At 44.0% G+C, this 21,592-nt stretch overlaps 2 protein-coding genes and 1 non-coding gene across 5 annotated transcripts; all 3 read left to right on the top strand.

The window, feature by feature from the left end:
* The first annotated feature begins 2,994 nt into the window (after positions 1 to 2,994).
* On the top strand, positions 2,995 to 3,954 carry LOC125529432 (wall-associated receptor kinase 2-like). The gene has a single exon (XM_087530828.1). It carries the CDS (start codon positions 2,995 to 2,997, stop codon positions 3,952 to 3,954), a length of 960 nt encoding a protein of 319 aa, XP_087386954.1.
* On the top strand, positions 3,844 to 6,549 carry LOC147966421 (wall-associated receptor kinase 3-like). Of its 3 annotated transcripts, none has more exons than XM_087527250.1 (3): positions 3,844 to 3,898; positions 4,786 to 4,914; positions 5,345 to 6,549. In XM_087527250.1, exons 2-3 carry the CDS (start codon positions 4,881 to 4,883, stop codon positions 6,547 to 6,549), a joined length of 1,239 nt encoding a protein of 412 aa, XP_087383376.1. In that variant the 5' UTR covers positions 3,844 to 3,898; positions 4,786 to 4,880. The 3 variants fall into 3 exon arrangements, with proteins under 3 accessions (XP_087383376.1, XP_087383378.1, XP_087383377.1); XM_087527252.1 differs by lacking the exon at positions 4,786 to 4,914 and adding an exon at positions 5,080 to 5,208 and having other exon boundaries at positions 3,850 to 3,898; XM_087527251.1 differs by having other exon boundaries at positions 3,865 to 3,898; positions 4,786 to 4,920; positions 5,333 to 6,549.
* Positions 6,550 to 21,244: 14,695 nt separating this feature from the next.
* LOC147966422 (U1 spliceosomal RNA) lies at positions 21,245 to 21,402 on the top strand. The gene has a single exon (XR_015609588.1). It is a non-coding gene; the product is annotated as a U1 spliceosomal RNA (small nuclear RNA).
* The last annotated feature ends 190 nt before the right edge of the window (positions 21,403 to 21,592 follow it).

Genomic DNA, 21,592 nt, shown 5'->3' on the forward strand with positions numbered 1-21,592 from the left:
CCTATCACAAAACTATTTGTTACCACTTATTTCAGTACTTGCAGAGAATACCTTGCTGAAAACCGCTTATCATTTCCTTCTGCTCCTCGTTGGGTTCGACACTCTTACTTATCAAAAGGACTACAATAGATCCCCTATACTTGTGGGTCATCAAATGCCATGACAAAAATTCTGGCCCATTGACTAACGAAGCTGCAAAGAACATACGGAAGCAGACAAAATTATGGGAGCAAGGTGGGAAGATGACATTACGGTGGTAAGAAATGCTTCTCCCTTTATTACTAGGTATAGATAAGAAGGTTCCATCATGTTTTTTTTCTTTTCCCTTTTATGTCTTTATTTTGTACCCTTTTTCTTTTAATTTTTTTACAGTTTCTATTGGTCATTATTCAATTTTCAATTTCTGAACATATTTTAAAATTCCAGGATATTCTATAACTTGGTGGATATTTTTATTTTGTGAACCTTTTTCAAATTTACCATTTTTAAATTTCAATTGTTTCCCAAAATGTTATTTTTTTAATATAGAACAGTTACTAATCTCAAATTGTCATGTGTGCTAACAATTTTAGAAAATACATATTTTTAAATATTAATGAATATTTTTTAAAGTTCGTGATCATTTCTACAATTTGGAACACTTCTTTAGGTTTGTGATCACTCGTAATATTTTTTAAAGGAAAATTTTAAATCCATTAACAATTTAAATTCCAGAATTATATTAAAAATTCTAAGATATTTCAAAAATTGCAAACATTTTATGAACTTGGTTTAAATCCTCTATACTTTTTTTAATATTATTTAGAATTTGTCGACACCCTTTTAATTCATAAACATTGTTCAACTTTGGAAACATTTTATAAACTCTTGAGCACTTAAAAATCTGAAATAATTTTCAAAGTTCTCAACTAATTTTTAAATTAATGAACAGTTTCAAATGTATTTACATATATTTATATCGTACTACTTCCATAAATATGTGTCAATTTTGAAAAATTTTGAACATCAAACAAATGTTTTTAAACATAGTACAGATGCAGACGCTTATACATATGCACATACGCTCACCCTCTATGAATGCGCGCACACACCCTATTCATATGAGCACCTCCGAGATATTGAGCCGACACATCATCTTCAGATTGACGAAGTCGCTACTAACACCTTCGTAGTCGACCTGAAAGTCTCCTCCCATTAAACGCACAACGACGAAAAGTCTGAATTAAATTTAGGAAAGTGCGAGCGCCAATGTCAAGTCTAGGACTTAAACCCTGGTGGGTTGAGATACTACTGTCCGCCTAACCTGCCAACAAGTGGTTGGTTCGCATATTCACAAACTTTTGAAAAAAAATCACAAACATTGTCTTGTTTGTGAACATGTTTCCCAATTAATTAATTATTTTTAAATTGAATGATATTTTTTTAATTCATGAAGATTTTCCTAGTTAGTCAAACTTTTTATAACTTGCATGATTTTTAAATTTTGTTGGATTTATAAATGAAAACACACAAAGAAAATAGAAAAGAAAAAATGTGAGCCTACCACCCCTTATTGGGCCGGGCCAAATTGTGCTGGTTATCTTCTCGTATCAGTAGAGAACTCCTATTGGACGCTTATTGGGGTGAGGACAGGCCACCCCCTTGGAATTCAGGGGGAGAGCTAGTATGAGGGGGTCCCTAACACGGCCGTCGAAGTCTGTTCATCTAAGATTATTGTTAAAAACATGTCCGATGCGAATTGATTTTTTCTACCATGTACTAAAATATGTTCAAAACATTTATTTGAAATAACATACATCATATATTTGAAAAAAAATCAACATGTATAAAAATGTTCCACATCTATACACCATATATTAAAAATAGACATGAATTGAAAAAAATAAAAAGGAAAAAATAAAATAAGCCCAATAAATAAACACAGAAAAACAAAGAAAACCCGGAAGAAACTCAAAAACAAAAACCACAGAAAAAGGAGACACAGCGCTAGAGAAGGAAACAGAACTACCGCAAGCAAACCCTTGAAATGGGCCGGCCCACATCACACGTACTGGTGTTTGCCGTATCAGTCCGCGTGAAGATTTATTTTCCACTTCTAACAGAAAAAACCACTCAAAAAGAAACTTCCAAGAGAAAAAGATTTACAGCTCAATTTTTTTAAATGATTTACTTGCAGATTATAACAGAATTTCTTTCTAGTCACAAGTACTTCCGTATATCTTTTTGATCCGCGATGGTCTCGTCAGTCCGATGTCGTCAGTCGTTGTTGACCCGTTAAGCACGTTTTCTCACTTGCATCCCTTTAGACTAGGACTGATTATGTTTGTGCCGATGTTCATGATCGGTCGCACGACTTTATATAACTGGCTAAAATGTCTTACTTTCTGGGAGTTCCACATAATTTCCCTCGGGGAAAATCAATCATAGCTATATCATGCGTTTTTCTTCTTGCTTGCCAATCTAACTAAAAAGTGTCATCTAGCTAATTTACTAAATCACTTAGTGCTCTTGCAACGGACTAACAGTAACACTAAATCTGGCGTAGTAGTAAATCAGTTCGCTAAATCCAGCTGGTTCATTGAACAAATCTCTCTCTCTCTCTCTCTCTCTCTCTCTCTCTCTCTCTCTCTCTCTCTCTCTCTCTCTGTGTGTGTGTCTCAATGTCCTACTTTCAGGGAGTTCGACATAATTTCCCTCGTGAAAAATCAATCACGGTTATATCGTGCATTTTTCTTAATGCGGGCCGAAAGCTAACTAAAAAGTGTCATCTAGCTAATTTACTAAGCCACTTCGTGCTCTTGTAACGAACAAACACTAACTCCGGCGTGCTAAATCAGTTCGCTAGACCCAGCTGATTCATTAAACAAATACATATATGATATATTCTACTCCATAATCCATCTCTCTCTCTCTCTCTCTCTCTCTCTCTCTCTCTATGTAGTTGTTGAGGAAAAACAAACAATGAGTGCCTGGCCGTTGACCCTCGCCAGCGCAATGTTCTCTGCCGCTGTTGTGGTTGCCGCGCTGCTGCCGCCGTTGTGCGCCGTGGCGCGTGCACCGGCTCCAGCAGCTACCCAGGGGGGGAGTGGCTGCACCACCCACTGCGGCAACATCAGCATCCCGTACCCGTTCGGGGTGGAGCCTGGCTGCTACCACGAGAGCGGCTTCAACCTCACCTGCAACCAGTCCTACAGCCCGCCCCATCTCTTCCTCGGCGACGGCACCGTGCAGGTGCTCGACATCGATCTGCCCAACGGCACGGTGCGTATCAACAGCACCTCGCTGGATATCCTCTATGACGACATCGGAAACGTAAGCCGCCTCACATGGCGCGCCGGCGGCCTGGGATACGCCGGCGACGGGCCATACTTTGTTGCCGGAGCAGGGCAGAACAACTTAGTAGCACTCGGATGCGGCGTCCAAGTCATCCTCTTGGGACAGAACGACACCCTTGTCAGCTCTTGCTCTCCTTTCTGCCCGGGCACAGGTTACATGGATATGGGGACCTGCTCCGGCATCAGCTGCTGCCAGGCAGCCATACTTGAGGATCGCGCTTCCTACGGACTCCAGTTTCAACCGGTTGGTTTCGGTGATTATACATACCGGGTCAATGTGTTAATTGTGGAATCGGACTATTTGCTTAACTTGACGGAGTATTCTGATCAAAATAACGCGTACACAGCCCCCACAATGCTGACCTGGGCGATCAACAGCTCGATATGTGATACCAGTGGGTCGTCGCCTTCGTGCCGCAGTGATCACAGTTTCTGCCAAAACTACACCACAGTTTTTGATCAAGGTCTTCTTTATGGTTATGAGGACGATGGTGATCAACGGCATAACTGCAGGTGTGCTGGTGGTTACCAGGGCAATCCATACATCTCCCATGGCTGCTATGGTAATAGTAACACACTGCTCAAATATTTCTTTCTTTTTTCTGGATGCTCAAACTAATTTACTTTACTTAGCCACCGCACCTAGCTAGATAGAGTGTTTTCCGAGTAAACATACGAAAATGGCACATTGCCCAAGCACAAAAATGTGATGGCATAATGAAGATACATGTCAGCTCCATAAGTATATGGCAAAGTCGCCGTAAAGAAAGATATGTGGCAAATCAATAATTGTGGAAAATTGCATTATGAAGAACTTAATCTTTTGCCAACCGAAACACTAATAGAATGAAGCTTCAAATAGTATAGTTCTCGTGGCACATAACCCAAATTTTTATTACTGAAATTGATGGCCAAAGTTGAACCTCAAAATACATAAGCGCCTTATAAATTAAGATGGAATGAGTACAATATGCGTATACATCGGGGATTTGCTATTTCTCAGTCACTTTAAAAAAACATTAATAGATATGTTTCCTCGCTCACAGTAATACAAATCATCAAAGCCACTAGATCTAGAAGCTCACTCCACCAAGAGGTATCCGATCTGGACCTTGAGAGCCTCCACCATGCAGTATGTAGTAGCCGCAGCTTGTATTCTAAGTGGACTTATCCATGCCACAATTATCAGTTTAGTTATGACACTTTTTAAATACTACATCACTTGTTTTTGAAACTATATGGAATCAATTTATAATCTTTACCATATCTGGAAATCAAATAATTGGAAATCAAGTCTTCAATTCCACGACAGCTTGCGCGGCATTGACCCGTAAATAGTTGTTTCTTAGCCGACCGACTTGTGTGTTTATATACATTTTCTACTCATTGACTACATGAACCTATATCGGTATAACTAATTTCGGTTTTTTCTATGTTGTGGTACATCCAGATATCAACGAATGTGATTATCCAGACATCTATCCATGTTACGGCAATTGCAGAAACACACACGGAGAATATGATTGTCAGTGCCCTCCTGGCTTCATGGGCAATGCTTCTACACCAGATGGATGTGAAGGTACAGATCAGCTTAATTGATAGCTTTATGCTTATTTGTTCACTACGATGTTATATAGGGACCCCGAATATTTTTGTAGTTCTACTACCTGCAGAATAGTCCAACTAGTTACCTATTTAGCATGCATATTGCTTATTCATTCATACTTTTATGTGCTTTGCCCAGACATTGACGAATGTAAACACAAGGAAACATATCCATGTTATGGAATCTGCATCAATTTGCCTGGGACATTCCATTGCCGGTGTCAAGATGGTGCCTATGGAGATCCATTGATGAAATTGGGATGCGTCAGCGTCAGAACGAAAAGGCCATTTACAGGTAATGATAGCATATTTTTATAATGATCATCAATCTATTATTTTTTGAAGAATTCAGTTGCCCGAAATTAACAACTTTGTATTTTCGTCTATGATACCATATTTTACAGGTTTGGGCATAGGTCTTGTGGCTAGTGGCAGCTCAATCATTTTACTTTTAGTGCTCGCCACCCCGTTTATAGCACGCAAAATGAAGTTAAATAGGGCAAACAAACTGAAAAGAAGATTGTTCAAGCAAAATCATGGGTTGCTATTGCAACAACTAATATCCCAGAAAACAGATTTTGGTGAAAGGATGATCATTCCTTTGTTGGATCTAGAGAAGGCCACAAACAATTTTGATAGAACTCGTGAGGCTGGCGGCGGAGGCCACGGTGTTGTGTATAAAGGAATTTTAGACCTACAGGTTGTCGCCATCAAGAAATCCAAGATCGTCGTACAGAGAGAAATCGATGACTTCATAAACGAGGTTGCAATTCTTTCTCAAATCAACCATAGAAATGTTGTTAAGCTAATCGGATGTTGTCTTGAGACAGAAGTCCCATTACTAGTTTATGAGTTCATTTCAAATGGTACTCTTGATCACCATCTTCATGTTGAAGGCCCAATGTCACTGTCATGGGATGATCGAACAAGGATTGCGCTTGAAGTTGCTAGAGCTCTTTCTTATCTCCATTCTGCTGCTTCGATGCCAATTTATCACAGGGATATTAAATCAACCAACATACTTCTTGATGATAATTTGACAGCAAAGGTATCAGACTTTGGAGCTTCAAGATACATCCCAATCGACCAAACCGGGGTGACTACAGCCGTGCAAGGAACAATAGGCTACTTAGACCCCATGTACTATTATACCGGTCGCCTAACAGACAAGAGTGATGTTTTCAGTTTTGGTGTTCTTCTTGTAGAACTCCTAACTAGAAGAAAACCATGCCTCTACCGTAGTGGTGGCAACGACGGTGTTAGTCTCGTTTCACATTTTGTTTCACTACTCGCAGAAGGCAACCTTGATGAGATAATAGATCCTCAACTCATAGAAGAGGAAAATGGGGAAGTCCAGGAGGTAGCTATGCTAGCAGTGATGTGCATTAAATTGAAGGGAGAAGAGCGGCCTACCATGAGGGAAGTGGAGATGAAACTTGAAATTCTGAGAGTTAACATGCGTGCGGCACCTGATACTGCTGCACCAAGGAGATATGATGGAGGTCAAGATGGATCTCTATGGATGCCAGCTGAAGGAGTTGTTGTGGAAGCAAGCAGGCAATACACTATGGAGGAAGAAATATTATTGTCTGCAAGTTATCCTCGATGATCTTGCTGCAGTGTCCTTGACAACTTGATGTTTTGCACCTTTGCTTCTGATGCATCGCAAGTGAAATAGTGAGTTGAAGGAAAAATAGAAGCAGGACAATACAAGCCGTGTGCTTCTTTCTTTGTATTCTAACAAATTACGTATTTTATTAAGGAAGCCCTTAGCTACTGGAATCTCCAACCTCTTACTAATGCATATTTAGTGTGCGGTGGTTTTAGTTTTGGTTTCATGTCAAATTATTTTAAATTTTAGGAAACTCTTCCATGTCAAATACTTGGATATCAAAAGCTTTGGTTCCAGGAAGTAAATCATAACCTTCAATATGTTTCTATGTTGATTCTAAAAAAAGGTTATGTTCTGCACTAGTAGAAAACAGGGCTTTGGTCCAGGCCGGATCAGCCCATTAGTCCCGCTTCAGTCCAGAACCAGGACCAATGTGGGCATTGGTCCCGGTTCGTGAGCCCAGGGGGCCGGCCGGGCCACGTGGGCCATTGGTCCCGGTTCATCTGGACCTTTTGGTCCCGGTTGGTGGGATGAACCGGGACCAATGGGCCTCGCTCCTGGCCCACCACCATTGGTTCCGGTTGGTGGCTTGAACCGGGACCAAAGGCTCCCCTTTAGTCCCGGCTCATGTCACCAACCGGGACCAATGAGGTGCCTATATATACCCCTCGCTCGCGAGCAGAGCACCCCAGTGCTCTGTTTTTCTCTGGCCGAGGGGGAGAGGGCTTGGTGTGGTGCTCTAACTCACCTCCTATGCACACAAGGTGTTCGATGGAATGCCCGAGCCACACTACTTAAGCTTTCTCCTCTCCAAGCTCGACCTCCAAACTCCATTTTCCATAATATTTGTCTAGGTTTAGCGGTCCGTCACGCCCCGTCCCCGTCTTCACCGCCGTCGATCACCCGCGCCGAGCTCATCGCCGGCACCACCGTGGTGAGCCTCTTGTTCTTATCTTCTTTCTGAAAGGAAAAATATTCTTACTTGTATGTTTACATAGATACTTGTATTATTTTCTTACTTTTATTATTGCATCTTATATAGTGCGATGGTTTTGGTATCCGCCCCACTCGGCCCTCGTCCTGTCTATGATTCGGATGTGGTATATATATTATCTTTATAACTATTGGTTCATTTATTGTTTATGAAAATTATGCCGACCAACGTGACATAGATTTTATTTATGTAGGATGTATGTGAATCGGAAATGCCAACCGACCCTATTGTCGAGAGGTTAAATTTAGTTGAAAAAGAAAACAATTTGTTGAAGGAAAAAATAAAAAAAATTGAGGAGGAGAAGATGATATTGGAGTTGCATGTTGCGGATGTCGTCGATGATCATAAGATCAAGATGGATGCAATGCGCTTGAAGATTAGAAAGATTAGAAAATATGCCATTCATACCGAGGCTTGGTATCATTATGCCGTTGGATCAATTGTTACCTTGGTTGCGATTATGATCTCATTTGTTTTCGCATTGAAATGTTTTGCATAGTTTCAATGTATGGTTTAATTAATTAGATGCTCTGGAGAGCTATATGTTGTTAGATGAGAACTATGTATGCACTTTGGTTTTAATGTGATGATGAACTTCTATTAATTTGGACACTTAATTATATATAATGCACGCAGATGAACCGGCAATGAATATACGGTGACAGACACACCCGCGAGTACATTAAGGGCGTGCATGAGTTTCTCGATGCGGCTGAGGCAAACAAGCAGAATGGTTTTATGTGTTGTCCATGCACTGAATGTGGGAATACGAGGTCTTACTCTAACCGGAAAATCCTTCACTCCCACCTGCTTTACAAGGGTTTCATGCCACACTATAATGTTTGGACGAGGCACAGAGAAATAGGGGTTATGATGGAAGACGGCGAAGAAGAAGAGTACGATGACAACTATGTGCCCCCTGAATACGGTGATGCTGCAACGGGGGGAGCTGGTGAAGATCAAGAGGAACCAGACGATGTGCCCAATGATGCTGCAACGGGTGAAGCTGCTGAAGATCAAGAGGAACCAAACGATGTGCCCGATGATGATGATCTTCGCCGGGTCATTGTCGATGCAAGGACGCAATGTGAAAGTCAAAAGAAGAAGCTGAAGTTCGATCGCATGTTAGAGGATCACAAAAAGGGTTATACCCCAATTGCGAAGATGGCAACACAAAGCTCGGTACCGTACTGGAATTGCTGCAGTGGAAGGCAGAGAATGCTGTGGCTGACAAAGGATTTGAGAAGCTACTGAAAATATTGAAGAAGAAGCTTCCAAAGGATAACGAATTACCCGACAGTACATACGCAGCAAAGAAGGTCGTATGTCCTCTAGGATTGGAGGTGGAGAAGATACATGCATGCCCTAATGACTGCATCCTCTACCGCGGTGCATACAAGGATCTGAACGCATTCCCGGTATGCGGTGCATTGCGGTATAAGATCAGACGAGATGACCCTGGTGATGTTGACGGCGAGCCCCCCAGGAAGAGGGTTCCTGCGAAGGTGATGTGGTATGCTCCTATAATACCACGGTTGAAACGTTTGTTCAGAAACGAAGTGCATGCCAAGTTGATGCGATGGCACAGTGATAACCGAAAGAAAGATGAGAAGTTGAGAGCACCCGCTGACGGGTCGCAGTGGAGAAAAATCGAGAGAAAGTACTGGGATGAGTTTGCAAAGGACCCAAGAAATGTATGGTTTGCTTTAAGCGCGGATGGCATTAATCCTTTCGGGGAGCAGAGCAGCAATCACAGCACCTGGCCCGTGACTCTATGTATGTATAACCTTCCTCCTTGGATGTGCATGAAGCGGAAGTTCATTATGATGCCAGTTCTCATCCAAGGCCCTAAGCAACCCGGCAACGAAATTGATGTGTATGTAAGTCCATTAGTTGAAGAACTTTTACAGCTGTGGAATGGAAACGGTGTACGTACGTGGGATGAGCACAGACAGGAGGAATTTAACCTTAAGGCGTTGTTGTTCGTGACCATCAACGATTGGCCCGCTCTCAGTAACCTTTCAGGACAGACAAACAAAGGATACCACGCATGCATGCACTGTTTAGATGACACTGAAAGTATATACCTGGACAAATGTAGGAAGAATGTGTACCTGGGCCATCATCGATTTCTTCCGACCAACCATCAATGTCGAAAGAAAGGCAAGCATTTCAAAGGCGAGGCAGATCACCGGAAGAAGCCCGCCATGCGCACCGGTGATCACGTGCTTGCTATGGTCAATGATTTACACTACGTAATCTTTGGAAAGGGTCCCGGTGGACTAGCTGTTCCGAATGACGCTGAGGGACACGCACCCATGTGGAAGAAGAAATCTATATTTTGGGACCTACCTTGCTGGAAAGACCTAGAGGTCCGCTCCTCAATCGACGTGATGCACGTGATGAAGAACCTTTGCGTGAACCGGCTAGGCTTCTTGGGCGTGTATGGGAAGACAAAAGATACACCTGAGGCACGGGAGGACCTGCAATGTTTGCACGAAAAAGACGGCATGCCTCCGAAGTAGTATAAAGGTCCTGCCAGCTACGCTCTTACGAAAGAAGAGAAAGAAATCTTCTTTGAATGCCTGCTCAGTATGAAGGTCACGACTGGCTTCTCGTCGAATATAAAGGGAATAATAAATATGCCAGAGAAAAAGTTTCAGAACCTAAAGTCTCATGACTGCCACGTGATTATGACGCAACTGCTTCCGGTTGCATGGAGGGGGCTTCTACCGGAAAACGTCCGATTAGCCATTGTGAAGCTATGTGCATTCCTCAATGCAATCTCTCAGAAGGTGATCGATCCAGAAATCGTACCAAGGCTAAGGAGTGATGTGGCGCAATGTCTTGTCAGTTTCGAGCTAGTGTTCCCACCATCCTTCTTCAATATCATGACGCACGTCCTAGTTCATCTAGTCGACGAGATTGTCATCCTGGGGCCCGTATTTCTACATAATATGTTCCCCTTTGAGAGGTTCATTGGAGTCCTAAAGAAATATGTCCGTAACCGCACTAGGCCAGAAGGAAGCATCTCCATGGGCCATCAAACAGAGGATGTTATCGGGTTTTTTGTTGACTTCATTCCTGGCCTTAAGAAGATAGGTCTCCCTAAATCGCGGTATGAGGGGAGACTGATTGGAAAAGGCACTCTTGGAAGAGACTCAATAATATGCAGGGAACGATATTCTTGGTCTCAAGCACACTACACAGTTCTACAGAACTCTACCTTGGTGACCCCGTATGTCAATGAACACAAGAACAGTCTGCGCTCCAAACACCCGGAGCAGTGCGCCGACTGGATTACATGTGAACACATCAGGACTTTTAGCAGTTGGTTGGAAACACGTCTCAGAGGTGACAACACTGTTTGTGATGAGTTGTACTTGTTGTCCAGGGGACCATCTTTGACTGTATTGACTTACAAAGGATACGAGATAAATGGGAATACATTTTACACGATCGCCCTAGATCAAAAGAGCACCAACCAAAACAGCGGTGTCCGCTTTGATGCAGCAACCGAGAGCGGAAAGGACATATATTATGGTTACATAGTGGACATATGGGAACTTGACTACGGACCTGATTTTAAGGTCCCTTTGTTTAAGTGCAAATGGGTCAATTTGTTAGGCGGCGGGGTACAGGTAGACCCACAGTACGGAATGACAACAGTGGATATGAAAAATCTTGGGTACACTGACGAACCGTTCGTCCTAGCCAATGATGTGGCACAGGTTATCTATGTGAAGGACATGTCTACCAAACCGAGAAAAAGAAAAGATAAGGAAGCGAATACATCATACGATGAGCCAAAGCGCCACATAGTTCTTTCAGGAAAAAGGGACATCCCGGGAGTGGACGGCAAGACAGACATGTCTGAAGATTATGAAAAGTTTCATGAAATTCCTCCCTTCAATGTCAAGGCTGGCCCAAGCATCCTGATAAACAATGAAGATTATCCATGGTTACGGCGCAATAAGCAAATGACACAAGCAAAGAAAAAGTGAAGACTTTCTCCCGCAACTATTATGATGATACCATGCCAACTTTGTAACACACGAATATGCTACCATTGTCCATTTTGTACATGCACATGCTATGTGGGTGAAATTATGATACCATCCCAACTTTCAACTTTTTCAGAGTTCATTTGAAATGCTTTCATGTCTTATGGTTCGGCCCTCGTAATACCATGACCATTAGTCCCTGGCCCATGCCAACTTTCAACTTTCTAAAACTAATGGCACTAACAGAAAGTTTATAATTTTGCTCCTCGCCCCTGGCCCATGACCATTAGTCCCGGTTTGTGCCACAAACCGGGACTAATGGGTTGGTCCTCGTTGCGGGCAGAGTTTAGTCCCACCTCGCCAACCGAAGGAGGCTCACACCGGTTTATAAGCCCTTCCCTCTCTGCCTTGTTGAGCTCCTCTCAAAGTGAAAATAGATGCCCTAATAGAGAAAAGTTTAACCTAAATTCATAGTGAATTTCTCTGAAATTCATAGAAATTTACTAGGAATTTAGGTTGAATTTTCTCTATAAGCGCATCTATTCTCATTCTTTTAGTAAGTTAATCACAAACTTGTGATTCAAACAATTTTCAAAGAATTCAAATTTTAACTATTCAAATTTGAAAACTAATGGCACTAACAGAAAGTTTATAATTTTTCTAAAACTAATGACACTAACAGAAAGTTTATAATTTTGCTAACCTAAAAGCAAATAGAATTAAAAATTAAAGCAAAAAACAAAAGAAAATAAATAATGCAAAAAACAAATCAAAAAACAGGAAAAAACTATTTTTATAGTAAAGTTAATCACAAAATAAAATAAATAAAGCAACAAAGAAAACAAAAAAACTAAAAAGTGTTTTCAAATTTGAAAACTAATGGCACTAACAGAAAGTTTATAATTTTTCTAAAACAAAAGCAGAAAGAATAAAAAAATAAAGCAAAAAACAAAAGAAAATAAATAATGCAGAAAACAAAACAAAAAAAGTGGAAAAAATAGCAACAATAAGTTTTTTGTTGTAAGTAGAAACAAAATAAAATAAATAAAGCAACAGAAAGTTTATAATTTTGCTGACCTAAAAGCAAAAAGAATTAAAAAATAAAGCAAAAAACAAAAGAAAAAAAATAATACAGAAAACAAAACAAAAAAACTGGAAAAAAATTAAAAATAGCAACAATAAGTATTTTGTTGTAAGTAGAAACAAAATAAAATAAATAAAGCAACAAAGAAAACAAAAAAAACAAAAAAAGTGCCACCTACTGGGCACCCACGGCCTGAATACGACTAGAAACCCTACCATGGGCCAGGATTCAGGCCCGCGGGAGGCCCAGTAGGCCCATAGGCACACATTGCACGGTTAGGCCCGAAAGCCTGCTTTAGGGAGGAGCTCGAGAGGGAGGGCGCACCGCACCTTATAAACAGGTGCGGCTCCCTCTCAACTAGCGAGGTGGGACTAAACATTTGGGCGCGGGGCAGCACAAGGTCTTTGGTCCCGGTTGGTGGCACCAACCGGGACTAAAGGGGGCATTGGTCACGGTTCATGGCACAACCGTGACCAATGCCCCCTTTAGTCCCGGTTGGTGCCACCAACTGGGACCAAAGGCCGCCGCTTCCCGCCCTTTGGGCTGCTGAAAAGAGGCCTTTGGTCCCTGTTGGTAGCACCAACCGGGACTAAATGGGGGCATTGGTCACGGTTTGTGCCACGAACCGTGACCAATGCTCTCAGTATATAAAAAAACACTTGTGAAATTTTCATTAAGTTCCTCATTCTCCTGCTGCCCCGTCGCCCGTGCCCGTCGTCGCCGCCCCCGTTGCCGCGCGCCATCCCGCGCCGTCGCCGTCCGCCTCACCGCGCCGCCCCGCTGCCCCGACCTCGCCACCTCGACGCCACCGCTGCCCCGCGTCGCCCCGACGCCTTCCCTGCCCCACGCGCCACCGCCTTTGCCTCAGGCCGGCCCCGACCCCTCCCCGCTCCCGTCGTCGCTATCGCTCCGGGGAAGCACCACGCCGGCTCCCGCGACCCGTTCATCCCTGAGGTCGTTCGTCCGCCGCCACACCGATTCCGGCCGGCGACCTCGACCCCTCCCCGCGCTGTGAGCCCCTGCCCCCTCCCCTTTCCTTCTCATTGCCGTCCCCGCATGCCATCCGTAAGCGCCACCGCCAACCATCGTCGCTGTCGCCGACCACCGCGGCCTATTTTTCATTTTTTTCTGTTAAGATGTATGTATGTATGTATGTTCAATGTATATATAATGCTCTGTATATGCTGTATAATGCTCTTTATATGTTCATATGTAACATTTAAGAAAAAAAGTGTTGTGTTGGAGAAGAAAAGAGGAAGGAAGAAGAAGGAAGAAGAAGGAAAAGAAGGAGTGTGTATATGCCTTTTTTTAGATTTTTTGTTTTTTGCATTTTTATAAAAATATATATATGTATGTATGTTCTCTGTGTATATATATGTTCATGTATGCAAAAGATAGATTTTTAGAAAAGTTAGGATTTTTTTATGTTAATAGATTGTTTTGGTGATATTAATTATTGTAGAATATGCAAATGTTTGTATATTCATATGAAAAATGCATTAGGCAAAACCTTTACTTTTTTTTAAATTTTCTATTTGAACATTTTTTTAAAAAACAAGCAATACTACTTCATGTATTTTGTCAGAAAGTTGCTAAGTGATATTAAGAAGGAAGAAGAAGAAAAAGAATGAGAGGAAAAAGGAAAATAAGAAGAGGAAGAAAGGAGAAGAAGAGGAGAAATAAATAAGAAGAAGAAAAAAAAGAAAAAGAAGAGGAAAAGAAGAAAGGAATAGAGGAGAAGAAGAGAAAATAGAAGAGAAAATAGAACTCCACTATTCCTTTCTTCTTCTCCTCTTTTTTTTCTTCTTTTTTTCTTCGATCTTCTCCTCTAGCTATTCCTTTCTTCTTCTCCTCTTTTTTCTTCTTCTTCTTAATTTTTATCGGGAACGAGGGTGTCGAGGATCGCCGAGAGGTCGAGGGTCGGGAACTAGGGTAGAGGGTCTTTAAGGGGTCAAGGGTCGAGGGTTTCAGGGTCGAGGGTTCGAGGGTTCTATAGGGTCGAGGGATCGAGGGTCGAGGGTTACAGGGTCGTCTAGGGGTCGAGGGTTCCAGGGTCGTCGAGGATAGGAAAGAAGAAAATAAGAAGAGGAAAGAAAGAAGAAGAGGAGAGGAAAAGAAGAGGAGAAATAAATAAGAAGAAGAAAAAAGAAGGAAAAGAAGAGGATAAGAAGAAAGGAATAGTGGAGAAGAAGAGAAAATATCTCTTCTTCTCCACTATTCCTTTCTTCTTCTCCTCTTTTTTTCCTTCTTTTTTTTCTTCGATCTTCTCCTCTAGCTATTCCTTTCTTCGAGGGTTCTATAGGGTTGAGGGATCGAGGGTCGAGGGTTCCAGGGTCGTCTAGGGGTCGAGGGTTCCAGGGTTGTCGAGGGTTCGAGGGGTCGAGGATCGCCGAGGGGTCGAGAGAGGTTTCCTAGTGTCAAAGTATTGAAGAAATCCATGACTTCATCATTAGCCGGAAGTAACCAGGGCATGACGAAGTCCTCCAAAGTTATTTTGGAATGGTTTCCCGGATAGGATAATTTGCCTTTTTGTATGAATTTCAGCAAAGGCCTTCCAAATAACGATATTTGGAAGGTTCTTGCTGAACTTTGTACCAAAAAGCGAATTATCTTATCTGGGACTCCGTTCCAAAATAACTTTGGAGAGCTTCATACCATCGTGCTCCTGTTACTTTCGCCTAATGATGAAGACATGGTTTTGTTGAATCCTTTGACACTAGGCAACCTCCCGACCCCTCGGCGATCCTCTCGAACATGAGAGGAAGAAGAGGATAAAAAAAGAAGAGGAAGAAGAAAAAAAAGAGGAGTTCTTCTCCTCTATTCTTTCTTCTCCTCTTTTTTTTCTTCTTCTTCTTCCTCTTTTTTTATCGGGAACGAGGGTCGTCGAGGGTCGCCGAGCGGTAGAGGAGAAACCCTAAATAGAAAGTATCGTCGGTGTGAGATACATGTACCGTCGGTGTCGGACACTACATCCACGTCCCACAAGTGGCGCGGGCTTCGACGCCCACGTCACTTGCGGGACGTGGATGTAGTGTCCGACACCGACGGCCACATGTATCTCACACCCACGATACTTGCTATTTAGGGTTTCCTCTACCGTTTGGTGACCCTGGACGACCCTCGTTCTCGATTAAAAAAAGAGGAAGAAGAAGAAAAAAAGAGGAGAAGAAAGAATAGAGGAGTTCTTACTCCTCTATTCTTTCTTCTCCTCTTTTTTTTCTTCTTCCTCTTCTTTTTTTATCCTTGAAGCGTTGTCGAGGCCACCCCAAACCCTAGAGAAGCAGCGTCGAGGCCACCCCAAACCCTAGAGAAGCAGCGTCGAGGCCACTAATTAATATTAGTTCTACGTTTTTGCCACTAATATATCCATCTGTCATGTTTGAATAATAATTGCCATGTTTTCAATATTTGTAGAAACTATGGACACGCCCGAGACGAAGTACAAGAAGAGTTATTGGGGGACATAATCGCACGAGGAAGTGATGCCATCTGCTCGTTGTTTCTCAACGAGACCGATGGTCTAGAAGCAGCTGATTATGATGGCTCCGGTGACCTAATGCCGGTGCAAGAAGGAGACCGTGAGGACGGCTCCGGTGACCCAATGCCGGTGCAAGAAGGAGACCGTGATGACGTCTCCGGTGACCGAACCGAGTCCGGCCAGGTATATATATTAGTTAAGCTTCTGCTGACCAGCTAATTGATGCATTCATTGTTTTGGTATGTACACATATTAATTAAGTCTTTGTTCTTTTTTCTAGCCCTCCGGATCGAGCACAACTTCAGTAAAGAGACGAGGCCCGAAGAAAAAGTTGAGCTCGGATGAAAAGTTTGAGATCATAGCAATCGCGCCCGACAGCCAACCGATTGAACCCCTCCGGACAAAGAGCGCATTTGTTGCTTAGTGCGGGGTTTTGGTTAGGGACAAGATCCCGATCAGCATCCAGCAATGGTTTAAGCCGGCTACAGAAGACCCTGAGGTGTCTTATGTCAATGATATGTAGAAAAATGATCTTTGGACTGAGCTGAAGTCAAATTTCACCCTACCGCCAGAGGATAATCCAGAGAAGCCAGTTAAAGAGCAATTAATCAAGTCTTTTGCTCTTAAGAGGATGGCAGAACTATTCAGGAGGTGGAAGAAAGAGCTGAATAAGTTTGTCGAAAATAATGAGACACCAGAATTCAAGGGCAGATATGAGAAGATCAGAGATCACTGGCCCGCATTTGTGGCCCATAAGACATCGGAAAAGAGTAAGAAGATGTCGGCGACAAACAAGCAAAATGCTGCGAAGAAGAAGCATCACCATCGCACGGGGTCAGGTGGCTACCTCGTAGCCCAGCCTAAGTGGGCCAAGACTGAGAATGATCTGGTTGATAAAGGGATCAAACCAGAGACAATTAACTGGCCAGACCGTTGCCGGACTTGGTTCTTCGGGGCTGGCGGAACCTTGGACCCTGTAACAGGGAAGTGCATTTGGACGAATGATCAAATGGACATACCAGTCAGGAAGCTTCAGCACTATATAGAAGCAGCGCAGCAAGGGACGTTCCTTCCAGACAGAGAGAACGACGAGCTCACAATGGCCCTCGGGAATCCTGAGCACCCTGGACGGACACGAGGCACGCCAGGCTCCATTCCATGGAACGTTGGGTTTCCGGACGCAGGCGGTTGCAAATCCCATGAGAGGAGGAAAAAAGTGCAGCAGACCCAAATGCAGGCGCTGCAAGCAAGGGTACAAGCGATAGAGGAACGAGAAGCAAATCGCAGCAAACGTACTGCCGAAGCTTCCCCCGAAGCTACCCCACCATCTCAGCGGAGAAGCAGCGTGGCTTCCACCGAGCTGCTTCAGCCGGAGCATGCCTTGACAGCTACTGCCAGCTATCCCGTGGATGCTATCACGGAGTCTCAAAATTGCCACCTTATGACGCAATGGATGAATTTGAAGGTCAAGGCGGCTGTTGGCTCTATTTATCCTACTGAACCCGGCGCAACTTTTCACTACCGGCCGATTCCACAAGGATATGCTAGGGTGATGGTGGATGAAATAACTGAGGGATTTGAGGACCTCCAGCTTGACCACCCTACCGGTGAAGGAAAGACTCGGCTGGGTTCTGCTCTGAAGACTCCATGCCTATGGCGGAAGGAGCTCATCAACCTTCGGAATTGGACGCCTCCGCCTCCTCCTCCTCCTCCGGCGAATCAGGGCACTCCGCCTCCTCCACCGCCTCCTCCTCCGGCGAGTGACGATCAGGGCCCTCGGCCGGCTCCTTCTCCGGCGCGTGGCGGCACTCCGCCTCCTTCTCCGCCTGCGCCGGTGCGCCCGAGCAGCCAGCCTCCTCCTTCTCCGCCTCGTCAGCAAGGGCGGAAGAGACCCGCCGCCGCTCCGGCAGCTGCTCCGGCGCGTCGTAGTCCTTCTCCTCCGCCTCGTAAGCAAGTAAAAAAGACAACCGCTCCATCTGTTCGGCCGGCGTCTAGTAGTACAGCCAGAGGCGGGAGGACATACAGATTCGGTCCTTCTCTGAAGAGTCCACAGAAGTTACCATACGAGAGGACCCCGGAGGAGAATGCGAAGATCGCGCGAACCGAAGTGGATGACTAGTTTCAAGGGTTGAAAGCAAAGAGACATCCACCTCCGAAGAAGAAGGTAGATCCGGTGAAAGTGAAGCGCAATATGGCTGCCCTGACAAAACCACCCAAGTCTCCGCCAAAAGGCAACTATGAGCGCATTATTGCAAAGACATGGGCCGAAGCGGAGCGGTCGGGAAGTACAGTCAGTGATCAAAGGCTGAAAGAATGACGAGCAGCTGGGAAACAAATTGCCCAGCTCGGCGAACAAGCAAAGCAATCGTGCCCCCCGCTCAAGGTGCCTAGCGACATCGTCGATCCGAGGATGGTGCCCGGTTATTGCAATGTTGACGATTACCTGCCCGAGATGTACATTATGATCCCATGAAGGTGCAGATACATAGATACGAGTACGGGAAGCCTCTCGTCAAAGATGAAAAATCTTTAACAACGATGATGCGAAGATTGCATGATTGGTACTTGAAAATCTGCAGAGAGTCTGGGGGGAGGAGTACTTTGTATCGAGAGTTAAACCGGAGCATGACCTCGTTGGAATTGAACTGTTGCCTATTCCATTTGAGGAGTTCTATCAGTTTTTCAATCAATTGGCCCTTGATAAAACAACGGTCATCTACTACTGTCTGTAAATACTACTACTTCTGTCATTAAGTCTCTCTATATAGCTCATCTCTTTCATTGCATGTATTTATAATTATCCTCACTATATTATGCAGATTGAAGATCGCCGAATTGAAGAAAACACAAATCGGTGATATTGGGTTCGTTAACACATATCTCATAGATGCAACTGAGGTTGAACATCGTCCCGAAGATACCGAGGCCAACTTGCTACGATCATTCAAAAAAATGAAAACAAAGATATAATACTCTTTCCTTACAACTTCAAGTGAGTGTTACTGTCTTGTGCATATTCGGTTTCCCTTATATATTAGTCCAGGTTATAGTAATGTAATTGATGAGTTATGCATGCGTGCGCAGGTACCACTATATTCTCCTAGAGATTAGGCTTGAGCAGGGAGTAGTAACTGTCTTGGACTCTAAACGAAAAGATCCCCAGGAGTATGCGGACATGACTGAAATCCTCAAGTAAGTTAAATCGATCATTATCCACCATATCAGCAACTTTGTTCATTTCCTGATATCAAGTAATTTTTTTCTTTGTCCGGCAGGGTTTGGAGAAAATTCACTAGAAAAGTTCCGGGACTGCCGAAGGAGCTGGAATTTAGACACCCGAAAGTAAGTACTATAGTAGCATGTTCCGCGCATCTCCTAGTGATTCAAGCGCTAGTTTCATCAATACCATTTAGCATTTTTGCTTATCAGTTTGATTGACCTCTATTTCTTGTAAAGTGGTTGTGGCAGGAACAAGGGAATGATTTCTGTGGATACTACGTCTGCGAGTCCATCCGCCACACGACCTGTGAGCGGGGCGGGTACTCTAACGAACAATATGAAGTGCGTAAATAACAATATTTACAATTTTATTTTATTACCATCATTTGTGTTGAGTTTCATTCATATATATTGACCCCCTTTTTCAAATTAGATGTTTCGGAAGATGAACTCCTAGCACCAGCTCGCATGTGAGCAATTCAAGAGGAATTGGCGGCATTCTTTCTTGACCACGTGATCGCTGAAGACGGAGAATACTATATGGACCATGAGTCCGTATGATTATATTTGTAAGAGATAATTATTGTATATATGTAGCCGGTAGTGTCGGATAGATATACGAGAACTTGTTGTTCGACCAATCTCTCGGAGAAGGAGAGGTGGTCGATATCACTTCTCTCTGTATGCATATATGTTCATGCATGGCGATCTTCTGTTTCCTTCGTTTGCTTACTAGCTAGCTAGCGTGTCTAGTCCTCTCTATACGTATGTATAGTACGTAGTGTCGACCAAGCACGGACATAAGAGAAGACACTTCTCTCTATTAATTATAACTAGCTAACACAATATATAAAACACCTAAATTAACCCCTCAAAACCCCCAACCCCCCCTCCCCCCATTCAAAAAAAAACAAAAATCCCAGCCACAGAAATGCTGACGCGTGGTGGCCTATTGGTTCCGGTTGGTGGAACCAACAGGGACCAAAGGCCCTCCTGCCTGGGCTCAGCGCGCAGGCCACGTGGAGACCCATCTGTCCCGATTTTGGTTAGAACCGGGATTAAAGGGGCAGGGCATTAGTACCGACCCTTTAGTCCCGGTTCTGGAACCGGGATAAAAGGCCCTTATGAACCGGGACAATAGGCCCGTTTTCTACTAGTGGTATTCTTGTGATAATATAACTAATATTACATTCCCCTCCTCCTGTCTTGATTGTTGATTGTTGTATAAGATGTACTGTAATCTGGGCACCTGAAATGCAGGCACTGAAGCCCGCAGTCTGAGTCGGGTTTTTGAACAAGAACCCTAGTTGCATCAAGAGTGACGACAGGAATTGGAGAGAAATAAACCTGGAAACACAGCAATTGTGGCGACAGCTTGTTGAGGCTACAACGGCGTGCAGACGGAACGCTGCTGACCTCCATCGATGCGAGGCGTCCAAGATCCAGCGTATCAGCAGTGCGCAACAGTCTCGTCGTCATTGTCAAACAGTGTCTCTGGTCGTCATCGTCGTCTCACCAGCGTGCCGTCGTCGTCAAAATAGCCTGAACTGCTAGGTGGCGAGTGGCGACGGTGCCCGCAGGACGAACCGGAACTGCTTGGCGGTACATCCGTACATCGCCCGATCGCTGTACGCCGTGCCCTGTTCTTCTCTGGGCGCCACCGATCCATCTCGCGTCGCATGCGTTCCAGCGGCTCGTGCAGCGGACGATCGATCTTGGTGGCTCGGGTCGTGTTCGTGGCTGCCTATGCTCCTAGGCCGTGCCTGGAGAGAAAAAGAAATCCTCAGGCGGAGTCCCCGTCCCCAACGAACAGGCGTAAAGAGTAGGTACCGCGCGGTTTAGTACCACCTCGGCAGCCGAGCCGCCTTGGGGCTGGAGGGGCGCCTACATAAGAAGCGCACAGGGCAACCTTGAAACTTACCTGGACGGGGTCGACGGCCATCAAGAAGGGTCATGGCCTAGATCAATGGCTTGCATTGCACTTGGCGAGCGCGTTGATCTATCATCTCCCTTGTGGGAGAGCGAACGTCATAATTTGTGATAGAGGAGGTACGTGTTCGCGCGACCTCTACCAATTCTTATCTTTAAATTTTAGTTCTGTATAAGTTAAATCTTTTTACCCGGCACTTTGATTGAGTTTCAAGACCATGCAAAATTATCATGGTGTTCTTTTGAAAACCCGTTGGATGTGGCTCAAAGGCACAATTTCATACTAAATTGGCAATATGTTTCCCTTGATTGATCGCTGTCATGGGCCGGGA

This window comes from Triticum urartu, chromosome 6A (genome assembly GCF_056163025.1).
Source record: "Triticum urartu cultivar PI428250 chromosome 6A, HENAU_Tu73, whole genome shotgun sequence".
Taxonomy (NCBI): Eukaryota; Viridiplantae; Streptophyta; class Magnoliopsida; order Poales; family Poaceae; genus Triticum; species Triticum urartu.